At 50.4% G+C, this 13,395-nt stretch overlaps 7 protein-coding genes across 8 annotated transcripts; 4 read left to right on the forward strand and 3 right to left on the reverse strand.

Moving 5' to 3' along the window:
• Positions 1-505: 505 nt before the first annotated feature.
• On the forward strand, positions 506-7,127 carry Sec24AB (Protein transport protein Sec24AB). Of its 2 annotated transcripts, none has more exons than XM_002138591.3 (10): positions 506-692; positions 2,059-3,546; positions 3,609-3,735; positions 3,804-4,303; positions 4,368-4,593; positions 4,655-5,277; positions 5,342-5,568; positions 5,637-5,734; positions 5,797-5,935; positions 6,003-7,127. In XM_002138591.3, the coding sequence occupies exons 2-10, from the start codon at positions 2,077-2,079 to the stop codon at positions 6,112-6,114; spliced, it is 3,522 nt and encodes a 1,173-aa protein (XP_002138627.2). In that variant the 5' UTR covers positions 506-692; positions 2,059-2,076; the 3' UTR covers positions 6,115-7,127. The 2 variants fall into 2 exon arrangements, with proteins under 2 accessions (XP_002138627.2, XP_015040144.2); XM_015184658.2 differs by having other exon boundaries at positions 4,371-4,593.
• Positions 7,128-8,517: 1,390 nt separating this feature from the next.
• LOC6898624 (glycine-rich cell wall structural protein) lies at positions 8,518-9,202 on the reverse strand. The gene has a single exon (XM_033378962.1). It carries the CDS (start codon positions 9,168-9,170, stop codon positions 8,559-8,561), a length of 612 nt encoding a protein of 203 aa, XP_033234853.1. The 5' UTR covers positions 9,171-9,202; the 3' UTR covers positions 8,518-8,558.
• Positions 9,203-9,327: 125 nt separating this feature from the next.
• On the forward strand, positions 9,328-9,839 carry LOC6898625 (shematrin-like protein 2). The gene has a single exon (XM_002138594.3). It carries the CDS (start codon positions 9,345-9,347, stop codon positions 9,789-9,791), a length of 447 nt encoding a protein of 148 aa, XP_002138630.2. The 5' UTR covers positions 9,328-9,344; the 3' UTR covers positions 9,792-9,839.
• Positions 9,840-10,583: 744 nt separating this feature from the next.
• LOC6898626 (uncharacterized protein F12A10.7) lies at positions 10,584-11,073 on the forward strand. Its single transcript, XM_002138595.3, has one exon. The coding sequence runs from the start codon at positions 10,618-10,620 to the stop codon at positions 10,996-10,998; it is 381 nt and encodes a 126-aa protein (XP_002138631.3). The 5' UTR covers positions 10,584-10,617; the 3' UTR covers positions 10,999-11,073.
• LOC6898627 (uncharacterized) lies at positions 11,074-11,494 on the forward strand. The gene has a single exon (XM_002138596.2). The coding sequence runs from the start codon at positions 11,089-11,091 to the stop codon at positions 11,491-11,493; it is 405 nt and encodes a 134-aa protein (XP_002138632.2). The 5' UTR covers positions 11,074-11,088; the 3' UTR covers position 11,494.
• On the reverse strand, positions 11,495-12,328 carry LOC15382884 (ATP-dependent RNA helicase DED1). Its single transcript, XM_004444222.2, has one exon. The coding sequence runs from the start codon at positions 11,898-11,900 to the stop codon at positions 11,562-11,564; it is 339 nt and encodes a 112-aa protein (XP_004444279.1). The 5' UTR covers positions 11,901-12,328; the 3' UTR covers positions 11,495-11,561.
• Positions 12,329-12,575: 247 nt separating this feature from the next.
• On the reverse strand, positions 12,576-13,072 carry LOC15382898 (uncharacterized). Its single transcript, XM_033378963.1, has one exon. It carries the CDS (start codon positions 13,014-13,016, stop codon positions 12,645-12,647), a length of 372 nt encoding a protein of 123 aa, XP_033234854.1. The 5' UTR covers positions 13,017-13,072; the 3' UTR covers positions 12,576-12,644.
• Positions 13,073-13,395: the final 323 nt, after the last annotated feature.

Below are 13,395 nucleotides of genomic sequence, written 5' to 3' on the forward strand. Positions count from 1 at the left end.
AATGTTAAACCTGTAATAGAGCCAATACTCTAACAAATTTATTGTAATGGAGCCTAGATACGATTACTGCAAATAAAACAATTTATTCTTTAAGTCACCTACGATGTTCTTTAGATATTGTTTCATAGAACGTTGTAGACCTCGCAAATGCAGGTTTTACACAAATATAGTTTCCAATATTCCACTGTGCACACACACACAGAACATATGTCTCTCGAACAGCTGATGTACGGTTGTCTGGCAAGACTGTCACCAGTGCTGCCAGAATTTCCGAGTCAAAATTAGCTATATTCGACAAATGGTTAATATATCTTCACTCGCTGAAATTAAATTGAAATACGTCAATGGAAGTCGTAGTTGTGCGCAACCCACACATTTACATGAAAGGAAGACCAGGGAAGAGAGCATTTAAATCGCAATTTATATATGTACCTGTAATAAAAAAAAGCTTAATCTAGCCTTAAATAAGCTAAAATGGTAGCACTGTCTGCCACACTATTCTCTTCAACCCCGATGATGTTTTCAAACAGACGGTCACACTGATTGACGTGGCCTCAAAATTTTTTGTTCCTTTTCGGGCTCGCAAAAAGTCTTAAAATTTATAATTTGTGATTAGCGTTGCACAGCAAGTTAGTTTAACAGCCCATAGACGTTGGCGTCCATAAACCTCCCCACAACCGCGAAAGACGCCAGTGAGTAAAATAAAGAGAGAGCGTAAAATCATTGAAAGCCCCAGCCAGGAAAATTTCAATCATTCGCGTTTTCGGAAATAATTGCCAATTAATAAGTAACCAGCACTCCAGTGCAGGGACCCCACCCCTTTATAAATAAAAACAGCAACAAAAGCTCCATTCGACAAATAATTACGAAAAAGACGGCCAAAGCGCAGTTCTGCGTTCGTGCGTGCAAAGAGCGAAAAATCGCACATAAAGGGCGGAAGAAGAAGAGACAACTACAAAGTGCAAGTGCTGCGCCTCTGCTGGTCAAGTACTAAGTGAAAAACGCGATTTTCTTGGGTCTGCGCCCAATTGTTAGTGTGTGTGTCTGTGCTTGTGGCGTTGCATACCTCTTGGGTTATGCAGAAAGGTGATGGGTTCTGGTGATAGTTCTATAATTTCTAGACGGCAGCAACAGCCCGAATGAGTGGGTGATGGGCGGCGGGGGGAAGAGCGAATGACTACCCAGAGACAGAAAGACGGGGAAGGGCAGGGCAGGGCGGTAGTTAGGCACGTCATCAAAAATGTTGCTTTGTTATCTGTTTTAGTCCCTGCCGTCTGAGCGAAAGTGATTTTTACGGGGGGCCCCCAGTTGGAGTTACCAGCTCCCAGTAGCAGTTCTTTCCTGCTTCCGCTATCAGACTGCTGTGCAAACACTGAGTGGAGTCTGTGCCAGTGGCCTTTGGCCCACCTGCTTATTAGCGAGCGTCGTCGTCGATCATCGCTTGCTACGAGGTCAAGCACACACACAGCATATAACACGCTTAATCGGAGCTTTTTTTCACGTCTCCGGCCGTCTCGTCGAAGCTGTTTAAATAAACGAATTTGATACAAATTTCCAACTTATATCCAAATAAATGTTGACGCAGACACTATAAAGCATACACACAGAAATAACAGCCATGTATTCGGTATATACATACATACTCGTAAATAGAGAGTGTACAATGGGCCCATAAAAGCAATAATGATAGCAATTGACGAAGAAGAAGCTCGTTACGCATTCCATATTGCAGTCTGATATGGCCGCTGGCATTGCATGCAATTAGAGGCCACAGACAAGGGTTTCCTCTACCCCATTCCATTGATTCCAATTGGTATTCTGATCTGGAATGAGTTATCAGCCGCACGTTCGGCCCTAGAGCTTTCCCAGTCCATGTAACTCGTATTCTGGCATTGAACGATAAGATAGCAAAGTAGTCAACGTGTGACAGTCAAGAGAGCAGCCCTGCTATTAGGGCCAATTTGTTTCGACACTAACTAACCTTCAGGGAGATAAGATACTGGCACAATGACTGGCTGAAGATCACAACTCACAGATCGCATCTCCCTCTGCTTTCAGATCGTATGCATTAGCAGAATGTCCGCCTACAATCAGAACTTTGTGCCACCCGCCGCCGCCCCTGCGAACGGCAACCAGGGCAGCAGTCTGGTCAACGGTCTGCCCGGAGCAGTCCCGCATCAACAGCCGCCTCCGCAAGCGGCAGCAGCACAGCAATATCTCCAGCAGAAGGCACAGCCACAGCTACAGCAACAGCAATTCCAGCAGCCACCAGTCCCGTATCCAGGGAGCAGCAACAACAGCAGTCAGCCGCCGCCGTTGCAGTTCAACAGCAATATTGTGAACAAGTTTCTGCCGCCTTCCTCGACGAGTGCCAACAATGGGGCGCCACCGCCCAGCACTCTGCCGTCTCATTTGCGTCCGCCCACCGCCAACGGACCGACGACACTAACGAATGGCAGCAACGGAGCGAACAGCGCCCACTCGTCGCGTACCGCCTCGCCAGGACTGATGAGTGTTCCTCAACAGGGAGGGGCGCCGCCGATGCCCCAGAATACCCAATATGCGCACGGAGCTCCCCCACCAGCAGCACTACCAATACAGCCCCAATCTGTGGCTAGTCTGACGAGCAATATGCACCAAATGAATCTGAATCGGACCAATGGACAACCATCCGCTAATACTGCGCCGACGCCGCAGCAGCTGCAGCAGGTACCACCACAACAGCAGCAGCAGCATCAGCAGCCGCTAGCGAACCCCATGACTGGGCCGTTTATGGGGAACAAGCCCCCCAATCTGAATCCTAGTGCGTCGAGAGTGATCGGCAGTCCACCGACGGGTGGTGCCCAGCCAGTGCCCGTGCCAGCGTCAGGCCAACGAATCATGTACGGTGGCACGCCTGCGAGCAATGATCAGCAGAACAACAATCTTCAAAGGGCTGCACCGCCGCCTGGAGCAGGAACCGCCTGGCCGCCAAGTCTCCCAAAGGCAGCAGTGCCTGGAATTCCGCACCCAATGCAGACGCAGCCTCAGGCACAGTCTGCGCCGTTCGCCCCGCCGCAGCAGTATCAGTATGGCCAGGCCTACCAGCAGCCGCTGCATCAACCGCCGCTACCACAGCAGCAGCAGCAGCAGCCAGCACCGCCCCCTGGCATGTTCGGAGCTCAGACCAGCAGCGCGCCTTTGCAGTACCAGGCGCAGCCGCCGCCTCCGTCGATGCAACCGCAAGGACAGCATCCCTACGCCCAACCACAGCCAACATCCGGTCCGCCGCAGCTTGGCGCACCGGTTCCGTTGAATGTTGCCCAGCAGGGATTTAGTCGGCTCTGGGGCCAGGACACCATCGACCTGATGCAGAACAGACACATCCTCTCGCCGGCCACATTGCCGGCGCCCAAGGTGGTGTTGCACAATCAGTTCCACGAGTCGATCAACTGCAGCCCCAGCATTATGCGCTGCACCGTTACGAAAATCCCCGAGACCAATTCGCTGCTGCAGAAGTCGCGGCTGCCTCTTGGCATAGTGATTCATCCGTTTCGCGATGTGAACGTAAGATGGAGGATCCTTGAATCTCAATCTGAATGCTACAACTAAACTATTGTATTTCACAGAATCTGCCCGTGATACAGTGCATCAACATTGTGCGCTGCCGGTTGTGCCGCACGTACATCAATCCCTTTGTCTATTTTGTGGACAGCAAGATGTGGAAGTGCAACCTCTGCTATCGCGTGAACGAGTGTGAGTTACAGTTGAATCGAATCCCTTATCAACGACAAGAAACGATATGCAAATTCTGCCTCTTTCAGTGCCCGAAGATTTCCAGTTCGATCCGGCCACCAAGACCTACGGCGATGTGACCCGACGGCCAGAAGTGCGCTCCAGCACCATTGAGTTCATTGCGCCGTCGGAGTACATGCTACGTCCACCGCAGCCGGCCATGTATCTGTTCCTCTTCGACGTGTCGATCATTGCCCAGCAGAGCGGCTACCTGGAGGCGGCCTGTTCGGTGCTCAACCGGCATTTGGACGAGATGCCAGGCGATGCACGGACTCAGGTGGGCTTCATTTGCTACGACAGCTTCGTGCACTTCTACAGCATGGCTGAGGGTCTGAATCAGCCGCACGAGATGACGCTGCTGGACATTGACGAGCCCTTCCTGCCGCGTCCCGACAGCCTCCTGGTGAACCTCAAGGAGTGCAAAGAGCTGGTGCGTGATCTCCTCAAGCTTCTGCCCAAACGATTCGCCCACACACATGATCCCGGCTCCGCTCTGGGTTCCGCCTTGCAGGTGGCCTTCAAGCTGATGGTAACTACTCGTAAAACTCGGGGATATTTAGAAACGATGACATTCCTTTGTATTGTAATCGCAGCAGTCGTCTGGTGGACGCATCACCGTCTTTCAAGCGTGCCTTCCCAACAAGGGTCCCGGCTCTCTGGAGCCGCGCGAGGATCCCAACAATCGCTCGGCCAAGGATGTGGCACACCTGAATCCGGCCACGGACTTCTACAAGCGCTTTGCGCTAGAGTGCTCTGGCTACCAGATTGCCTGCGACCTCTTCCTGATGAACCAGCAGTACAGCGACATGGCGACCATTTGTGAGTCTACCCAGGATGACCCCTACTCCATCCGTTCACTAATATATTCCCCCACTTGCAGCTGGCATCAGCAAACACAGCGGCGGCTGTGTCCACCATTTCCCGCTGTACCAGAAGACCAAGCAGCATATGGTGGACTCGTTCAGGATGTGCTTCAAGCGCTATCTGACACGCAAAATCGGCTTCGAGGCGGTGATGCGCATCCGTTGCACTCGCGGCCTGCAGGTTCACACATTCCACGGCAATTTCTTTGTGCGCTCCACGGATCTGCTGTCGCTGCCCAACGTTAACCCGGATGCGGGCTACGGAATGCAAATTTCGTACGAGGAGAGCCTCACCGACGTCAAGACGATCTGCTTCCAGGCAGCGCTTCTCTACACGAACAGCGAGGGCGAGCGACGCATTCGGGTGCATACGGTGTGCCTGCCGGTGACGTCGTCGCTGCCCGAGGTTATGCACTCCGCCGACACGGAGGCGATTATCGGGCTGCTGTCCAAGATGGCCGTGGACCGGTCAATAGCCTCGAATCTGTCCGATGCTCGCGACGCCTTCATCAATGCAACCATCGACGTGTTCAATGCATTTAAGATTGCACAAAATCTGCCCTCCGGACAGTCCGGCCAACTGATTGCTCCCCGTAGTCTGGCTCTGATGCCCCTCTACATCTTAGGGCTGCTCAAGCATGTATGTATTTATGTATATCCTTCAATTCGCAGTCAATATCGTTTCCCTAAACTCTTCGTTTTAGCCTGCTTTCCGTGTGGGAACTAGCACGCGCCTGGATGATCGTGTGTATGCCATGGACTGCATGAAGACCTTGCCGCTGGATCAGCTGATGAAGTTTGTCTATCCGGAGCTGTACAAGATCGATGTGCTCATCTACCATGCCCGCAACTCCAATGCGAGCACGACTGAAGAAGACGACGAGGAGGAGCCGCTACCGGAAGTGCCACGCCTGCAATTATCTGCGGAGCAGTAAGTTCGAAAACCGTATATCCTCGTACAGACAGATAAATTTAACAAATTAAATTTACAATTTAAAGCCTGGACTCTCGTTCCATATTCCTGATGGACTGTGGCCAACTGATAATGCTCTATGTCGGCCTCAATGTGCCACCCGATGTCCTGGAGGCAGTGCTGGGTAAGATATCTGTCACCCCAGGGTAAACTTCCTGGCTTTAATGCTGTCCTTCTCGGTTTTAGGCATCAGCTCAACTGCGGAGCTGGGCGACTACGTGTATGGATTGCCTCATATTGTGAGTGCCGAGTACGATATACTGCAGCGCTTTTTGTTGCGCCTCAACTACGACAAACCGTATTCGGCACTGGTACAGATAATCAGGTGAGTGCTTCAAATCCAGCGTAAAGAGGGCCATTTCTAATCGATTTCTCTTCTGTTCGAAAAACAGAGACACGAGCACGGCCAAGGGTCAGTTTATTGAGAGATTAACCGACGATCGCAGTGAATCGAGTTTATCGTACTATGAATTCTTGCAACACATTCGGGCTCAGGTTAAATAGTATATAAGCAGAGAATCCTACTATAATTGCATACAGAAGAAACACGAGTCTACGACTCTGGTGTCTAATGGCAGGAAATACGAGTGGAGAACATTATATGGGATATAGGCAGACGAGATGCAATTACAAGGACCAGTTGTCTGATCCACTACCCTCACATCCTCACCCTCCCCTCAATCGCGTAACTTAGGTGTAACTTTTAAGTGCATGTATTTATTTATTTGTTGATTTATTGCACTAAAATCACTAAAAAAAATTGCAACAGAAAAGAGAAAAGGTAAAAGAGAGTTATGTGTATCTTGTCACAATTGAAACTAGATCGAACACAAGTCAGGCTAACCAGTCAGTAGACCCTCCCGCAAGCGGACATGCAATGTTATTTATTATAGATATGTTATACAATAAACAGAATCCACACACACCCGCGCCCGCTATTGTAAATTATAATTTATTAAATGCAATTTTTCTTTGCTCATTTTCGAGCTGCTTCCAAACATTCTGCAAACAAAAACTCAGTCCCAAACAGCACACGTTGTTGTAATGCTTTTGCTGTTTTCAATAGTATTTATTGCCCGAAATGAAACGAAACAGAACAGAAATATTATTTTACAAGTGTATTTATTTATAAGAGAAAATATTGGGCTACTGCAGGGCTTTTTGTTTCAATGTGCGAGTACGATTATGAGTAGCTAGCCAAGTTATTTAAAATGTGTGTGTGTGTACGTAGGGGAATAGTTTCGGTATTGTGTACGTCTTACGCCTAGAAAGATTATTATACTATAACAAAATACATATATATAGAACAGTCCCACGATCCCACAGTAAAGGGAGGGCCCTAGGTAAGATTAGTTTGTGAAAGACGCATGTGAAACGGATCCGGAAAGAGCTGCCGCAAAAAGACATTCGTTTCGGTCCCGGAATTTGATAACTAATCGAAAACATTATACATATGCTGTACTATACTTTATACACATACGAGTACGTCAAAAGCTAAATAAAGTTTTATTTAAAGCATAGACCAATGCATTTATTGCATGTCGAGCTCACATAGTAGAAGACATAGATTTAGTAGTCCTTGAAATGTGGCGACTACTTTTCCACAACTGCCATTAGAAATTTGACTTTCTGTTGTATTGTCATTGAATTATTCAGTTTCAAATTGAGTCTCGTTCGGAGAACAACGATTCGGTTCTTTAATTTTCACAAATTTAATTTGAAATAACTCCATGGCTTCCATCTATGAAACAACTGACCATGGCAGCAATGAAAAAAAACGCTCGGTCGCCGAGGACTGCCGACAGGAGCAAGCGGGCTGCGTTCCAGGATGGCCGGTTGAGTGGACTCGAGTGAATTCCGGCACCCCCGAGGCGGGGGAGTTTACGCAGCAGCGCCACAGTGATTGGCTCCCCCCTTCACGATCCCCGATACGAAATACCCGGAACCTTGAGTATCGTCCTGCTCCAGCCCAGAATGGACCAAAGTCCCCACCTCCCTTCTGGCCGGAACGCGAGCATGAGACACCGACTGAGACTCCGCAGCGCTACAGTGATTGGCTCCCTTTACCATCCCCAAAACGGAATACCCGGAACCTTGAGTATCGTCCTGCTCCAGCCCAGAATGGACCAAAGTCCCCACGTCCCGTCTGGCCGGAACGCGAGCATGAGACACCGACTGAGACTCCGCAGCGCTACAGTGATTGGCTCCCCCCTTCACGATCCCTGATACGGAATACCTGGAACCTTGAGTATCGTCCTGCTCCAGCCCAGAATGGACCAAAGTCCCCACGTCCCGTCTGGCCGGAACGCGAGCATGATACACCGACTGAGACTGAAGCTTGGGGTTCGGCTGGAATTCCCGTCAAATGGGTGGAACTGAGAGGCTTCCCACGAAGAGCCACCGAGAAGATCCTGAAATCGTTCCACGCCGTGGGCACAATCCTGAAGATACGCGAGACGCCCGACGCCATCCGTCTACGGTACCTCGACCGAATGGGCCTCTATCGGGCCATGCAGCTCGATGGCAAGCGCATCTCCGGCTTTCATGTTGTCGTGAAGCCTATTCTGGGGGATCCCCAGGCGTCGGATCCCATCGTATACCCGACGGAGCCGCAGTTTCCACATATGCACCCTTCGTGGACCCAGAGAATTGGGAGATTGTGTGGCTGGAAGGGAAAATTCCACCGCTTCGCTTTCGCCTTCTTTCTGTTGTTCACACTCTTACTGAGGTTCATTTGGTGGTGAAGAGCGAAGTGCTACAATCTCTTCCAAATTACATCAGCCAACGTGGAGTTCCTACGCGGAGAATATCTCCCCGAAGATGATGCCCCTGAAGACTGCGAAGGACTTATCCGCAAATACGAAACCTACGTTTTTAAGATTGTTGTGTTGAGTTTAATTAGAATTATTTGCTATTATTGATTTATTTATTCTAAAACACACTAACACTTAGCCTAGTAGACCGCCGCCTGCTCCACCTATTGCCCCGGCTCCCGCTGCTGCTCCAAAGCCCGCAAAGCCACCGCCAATCTTCTTGTCGTAGCGAGCACGGAATCCGCCACCAAGGCCACGCCCTCTCACCCGGTAGCTCTCCCGATAGCGTCCAAAGCCAGCTGCTGCGCCAACGCCGCCGCCGATTCCGCCTCCTATCAGCCCACCCCCGGCTAGTCCCAAGGCCTGCGGCTGCGGCTGCGGCTGCTGCACAATGGGAATCTGTTGCACAATGGGCACTTGTTGCACGACGGGCACTTGTTGGATGTATGGCGATTGCTGGACAAATCCACCGCCAACTCCAGCCACTCCAGCGACTCCTCCAACTCCGGCACCAACCAGGGAGTGGGCACTGATCGTCCAGGAGCAGATGCTCAAAAGCAGTAATTGCAGATCGAACCTCATCGTTGTCGCGTGGTCAGATACGTTGTGAGACGCGAGACAAGACTCAACCTGGTTTTTTATGCACACGAAGGTACATATTGTGTATACCAAGACCTTCACGATGTTGTGGCAATGATGACGAAGATGATGAGGTGCGAACCGCCCATAGGGCAAACCCATGAGCATCACTAGAATCAGCAACAGTGCTCTGCGCTGTCATGTTGGGGATTTTCGGCTCCCGATCTGTGAATTGGTTGCACAAACAGTTCCGAGCCGTGTGGCCGGAGTGGGAGTGGACACTAATTAATTTGCATAAATACCCGGCCAAGTGCCGAGGCAGGCAAAACACTCCATCGCACCATGCTGTTGAAGACGGTTTACCTGGCGCTCGTCTTGGCGCTTGCCTCGGTCACGTCCAGCCCCATCACTGCCAGCAGCGGAGGCGGAGACGGCGACAGCAACACGGACCTTGTGAGAAGGACACGGCACATTGGCGGCCTGGGAGGCGGCGGCATTGTGGGCGGAGGCTTCATTGGGGGCGGTGGTGTGGTGGCTGCTCCTGCTATTCAAGCGGTTCCCCTGGTTCAAACAGTGCCCGTTATCACCACTGTGCCGGTTATCTCGACTATTTCCACGGTCCAGACGATCCCCAGTTATGGCTACGGCTATGGATACAATGGCCTGGGACTCGCTCCAGGAGGAGGCTTGAGTGGGCTCGGACTGGGCGGCGGTGGTGGGGGCTTTGGCGGCGGCTTTGTTGGCGGCGCCGTGGGATTTGCCAAATTTAAAGGCGGTTTCATTGGTTGAATAGGTCTTGAGTTTAAACAATAAATAAACGACAAACGAGCTTCATTTTCTGAGTGTTTGGAATCAACAGATCTGATGAGATTGCATATTTCACTTGAACGGGTTGTTTTTGTTGCGGTGATATTTCTGGAATGGTCTTTCTGCCGTGTGTGTTTGCTCACTGAATTTCTCGCGAAGCGACGCGGATGGGATCTAAGTGGTAAACAACGAGCAATTCATCAAATAGTAACAGTGGTTAAGATTGGGTAATCACTAGAGAAGACACTAGAATTGTTTGATCTGATATTATATGGTGCTGGGGTGTATATTCTTATAGAGATCTTGGACACTATTAGAGCTCAGAATGTGTGAACTCCCATAGAGATGAACTTCAAGATACCTTTAAAGATTAAAGTTCGAACCCATAGAGTACACAGGTATAGCTATAAAGAGCTCAGTTAGTCCCATACAATCAGATTACATTCCGCATCGATATCAGACGATCACAATTACACACTTCTCGGCCCACTGTATCGCACACACTTCCGCCTCACATCTCGTTCCATCATCACATTAAGATTGGGTCAACTTCATCTATTTCTGTAGTTCGTTTGTTGGGTTTTTTATTCCAATAATTATGCTCGCCCGCTTTTTGCTCGGCTCAAAATTGAAATTAGACGAAAAAGAAAAGAAGAAAAAATAAAACACCTCCAAATGGCAATCAACAATGCCAATGAACCTCCTTTGTTTTGCGGCTCTGGTAGGGTTCTTGGAGGGACAAAGCAAATGTTTGGCTATAAATTAAAGCTCAGGTCGGAGCTCAGTTTCAGTGTTTGATCAAGTCTTAATGCGAATGCGGCTCCCAATGGATTACACCAAAGTATTCTTACTGTTCTGCCTCAGTGCGTTGATGCTGCTCGGTGCTTCGATTGCAGCCACAGAAGCGGAAACGGAAACAGGAACGGATCCGGAGCCGAGCCCCGTTCAGCTCTCGGAGGCTGGAGAAACTGCCCAGAGTGAGGCGGGAGATGAGAACGTTCGCAAGGTTCGTCAGTTCTTTGGCCCGCCACCGCCTCCGCCCTTCTTTGGACCACCCCCACCACCCTACTACGGAGGCTATGGTGGATACGGCGGCGGCTTTGGTGGCGGATTCCAGCGCACTCGCGTCATAACACGCACCCGCTACCGCGGCCGAGGAGGCTACTACGGCGGCGGCTTCTATGGCTAAGAGAGATCGTCCGAGTCGGATGCTGATTTTGTGATTTTGTGATACTTCAATAAATGTTAACGTTATGCAAACCAATCGAGTCGGGACTTTATGGCCTACAATCAATCGAATAAGTTGTGTAGAGTCGAAGAAAGCAACGGCCAGAAAGTGTTTATAAGTGGACTGATCGGGGGGCCACTTGCTAAAATGTTGTCTCTGCTTCGCTTGCTGTTGGTGTGGACCATTCTCGGCCAGGTCTTGGCTCTGGATGAGCGGGAGTACGATCCCCAGGTGGCCCCGCTTACAACCACTGGTAATAGATGGTGGCGCAGCTTTGCCAATCAAGTGCGCCTTGCCTTCAGCCGCTGGCAGCCCAAGCCGAAAACGAGGACCAAACCGCTGGCAGAGCTCTTGACCAGTCCCACAGTTAAGACCAGAACTAGGAGCACCACATCTCAGCCTGATCAACAGTTCTATGGAGCACTGAATCCGGTTTACCAAATGGGCAACTTTTAAATTTCACTTAAACAAAATTTATTACAAAATAAACATGATCTACAGCTAGGATATCGCGATCATCGGAGCTATCGGAATTTCTTGTCAAACAGTCCTTTGAAGCTACCGAAGCCGCCGCCAAAGCCATGTCCGCCGAAGCCGCCGCCAAAGCCGTGTCCCAGTCCTCCGCCAAATCCTCCCTTGAGCCCACCCAGTCCTCCTCCCAGGCCGCCAAATTTGCCACCGAGCCCGCCAAAGCCGCCCAGTCCACGTGCCACACGTTCGGCCTCTGTCTCATCCACAAGCGGTTGTTGTTCTGCCTCCAAGTCCAGCAGGCTGATGGCGCCGGTATCCAACTCCACGGGAAGGCTCCAACTGCTGCTCACGGCACAGACGACAACGATGAGGGCGAGGCTGAGGAAATTCATCTTTTGGCTGGGATGGTGCGAGTAGATTGCTGCTGATGTGATAGATGTTGGGCTGGTACTTAATTCCAAGTGCCATGACAACTAGGTTTTTATACATGCTTCTGGCCTGGTGGTCTGCTGGCCTGGTGGTCTGGTCTTGGTCTTGGGCTCGTGCGGAGAGCTGCTAATTTCTGGTGTCAACATTATGGGCCCATCGCTGTCGTTGTCTCTGCCTCTGCCTCTGTCGCTGGTCTCTATCTTGGCCAAATATACTCGTACTTTCATTCATCCAAATTGTGTTAGACTTTTGGGAGGGGTCGGTCTGGTCTGGGCCTGGTGGAGTGTGTGGGCAAACAGAGTCCGCGACAGTCGATTGGTTTGCTCATGTCTTTAGCTGGATCTGCCAAAAGTTACATCATGTTTGCTAATATCTTTACCATGTTACCATGTTACCATGTTACCAATGGTCTATGCTCTTGAAACGTCAACGGATTGACCTTAGCTAGCGTCTCTGATCTCTGTTTGCTTCGGACAAGCAGCGGCATATAACGTGCCCCAGTTCGATCCCCCATTCAAGAACTTGTTTGGGATATACTCGTATCTGGGATTTATATTCAGACTCCTGCTAATCGGAACGAGTCAGGTTTTTGCTGACGCGCGCGACTGCCCATCCAGCCTAAAAATAAAACAGCAAGCTTGTTTGGGCCTTCTTCTTGGACTTTTGTTTAATGCGCTAATTACTAGAAATTAATGTACGCTTAGCACCTAATGTCGATGTCGATATGAATGTGAATATGAGTGTGGATGCCTCTGTAGGTAATGCTCACGTGCTACCAGCTTGCGGCGTCTCTTCAGGAATCTCCTGTAGCTATTTTTGTTCACAAAGTTCATAGGAGCTGCCGTCGGCTCGGGAGCAGAGGGTGTATGGTACCACCAGTCGGTGGACTGCTGGTGCCGGTTCTTGTTCCTGCGGGATGTGCGCACTTTTTCCTGGACAAAGGCGCGGGACCAGGCCACCGGATCGAGACTGGCATCGTAGCCGACATCGTTTGAGGGCCACCAAGGCTTGGCTGCACAGAGCTCCAGTATCACAAAAGGAAGCAGAAGGAGCAGCACTGAGGAGTAGTACATGTGCATGGTGCCCTTGCTGATAGAAGACTGTTGCCCTCTGACCCCTCCGCAAGGCTCTATATATACGCTTCTGTCGAGAGTGCACGAGAGCGGGGGAGTCGCGTCCATTATCGGATTATCCCAATCCCATTCGAGTACTCCTACCTGCAGTGCACTCAACACAAATCACACACGCACACTCTTGGCAGGGGAAGTTATCAATGGTTTGGGTTTGGGTTCGGGTCTGCAGGTAGGTGCACAAATCACCTCTGTCCTCCATGTCGCCATGTGGTAGATCGTAAATCAGAGCTGGAAAAGGTTCTCATTCCTTATAAATACCCTCGCATTACACACTCTTTACGCAGTTTATCTGCCTGGCAAATCGAGAACGGAACGGGATACTGTC

Source organism: Drosophila pseudoobscura, chromosome 3 (genome assembly GCF_009870125.1).
Source record: "Drosophila pseudoobscura strain MV-25-SWS-2005 chromosome 3, UCI_Dpse_MV25, whole genome shotgun sequence".
Taxonomy (NCBI): Eukaryota; Metazoa; Arthropoda; class Insecta; order Diptera; family Drosophilidae; genus Drosophila; species Drosophila pseudoobscura.

Excerpts from the sequence above, each read along its gene's own strand:
- Sec24AB (XM_002138591.3), top strand. The coding sequence starts at position 2,077 with ATGTCCGCCTACAATCAGAACTTTGTGCCACCCGCCGCCGCCCCTGCG. Across the intron at positions 4,304-4,367 it reads AGGTGGCCTTCAAGCTGATG|CAGTCGTCTGGTGGACGCAT; the intron begins GTAACTACTCGT and ends TTGTAATCGCAG. Across the intron at positions 5,278-5,341 it reads TCTTAGGGCTGCTCAAGCAT|CCTGCTTTCCGTGTGGGAAC; the intron begins GTATGTATTTAT and ends TCTTCGTTTTAG.
- LOC6898624 (XM_033378962.1), bottom strand. The coding sequence starts at position 9,170 with ATGCTCATGGGTTTGCCCTATGGGCGGTTCGCACCTCATCATCTTCGT.
- LOC6898625 (XM_002138594.3), top strand. The coding sequence starts at position 9,345 with ATGCTGTTGAAGACGGTTTACCTGGCGCTCGTCTTGGCGCTTGCCTCG.
- LOC6898626 (XM_002138595.3), top strand. The coding sequence starts at position 10,618 with ATGCGAATGCGGCTCCCAATGGATTACACCAAAGTATTCTTACTGTTC.
- LOC6898627 (XM_002138596.2), top strand. The coding sequence starts at position 11,089 with ATGGCCTACAATCAATCGAATAAGTTGTGTAGAGTCGAAGAAAGCAAC.
- LOC15382884 (XM_004444222.2), bottom strand. The coding sequence starts at position 11,900 with ATGAATTTCCTCAGCCTCGCCCTCATCGTTGTCGTCTGTGCCGTGAGC.
- LOC15382898 (XM_033378963.1), bottom strand. The coding sequence starts at position 13,016 with ATGCACATGTACTACTCCTCAGTGCTGCTCCTTCTGCTTCCTTTTGTG.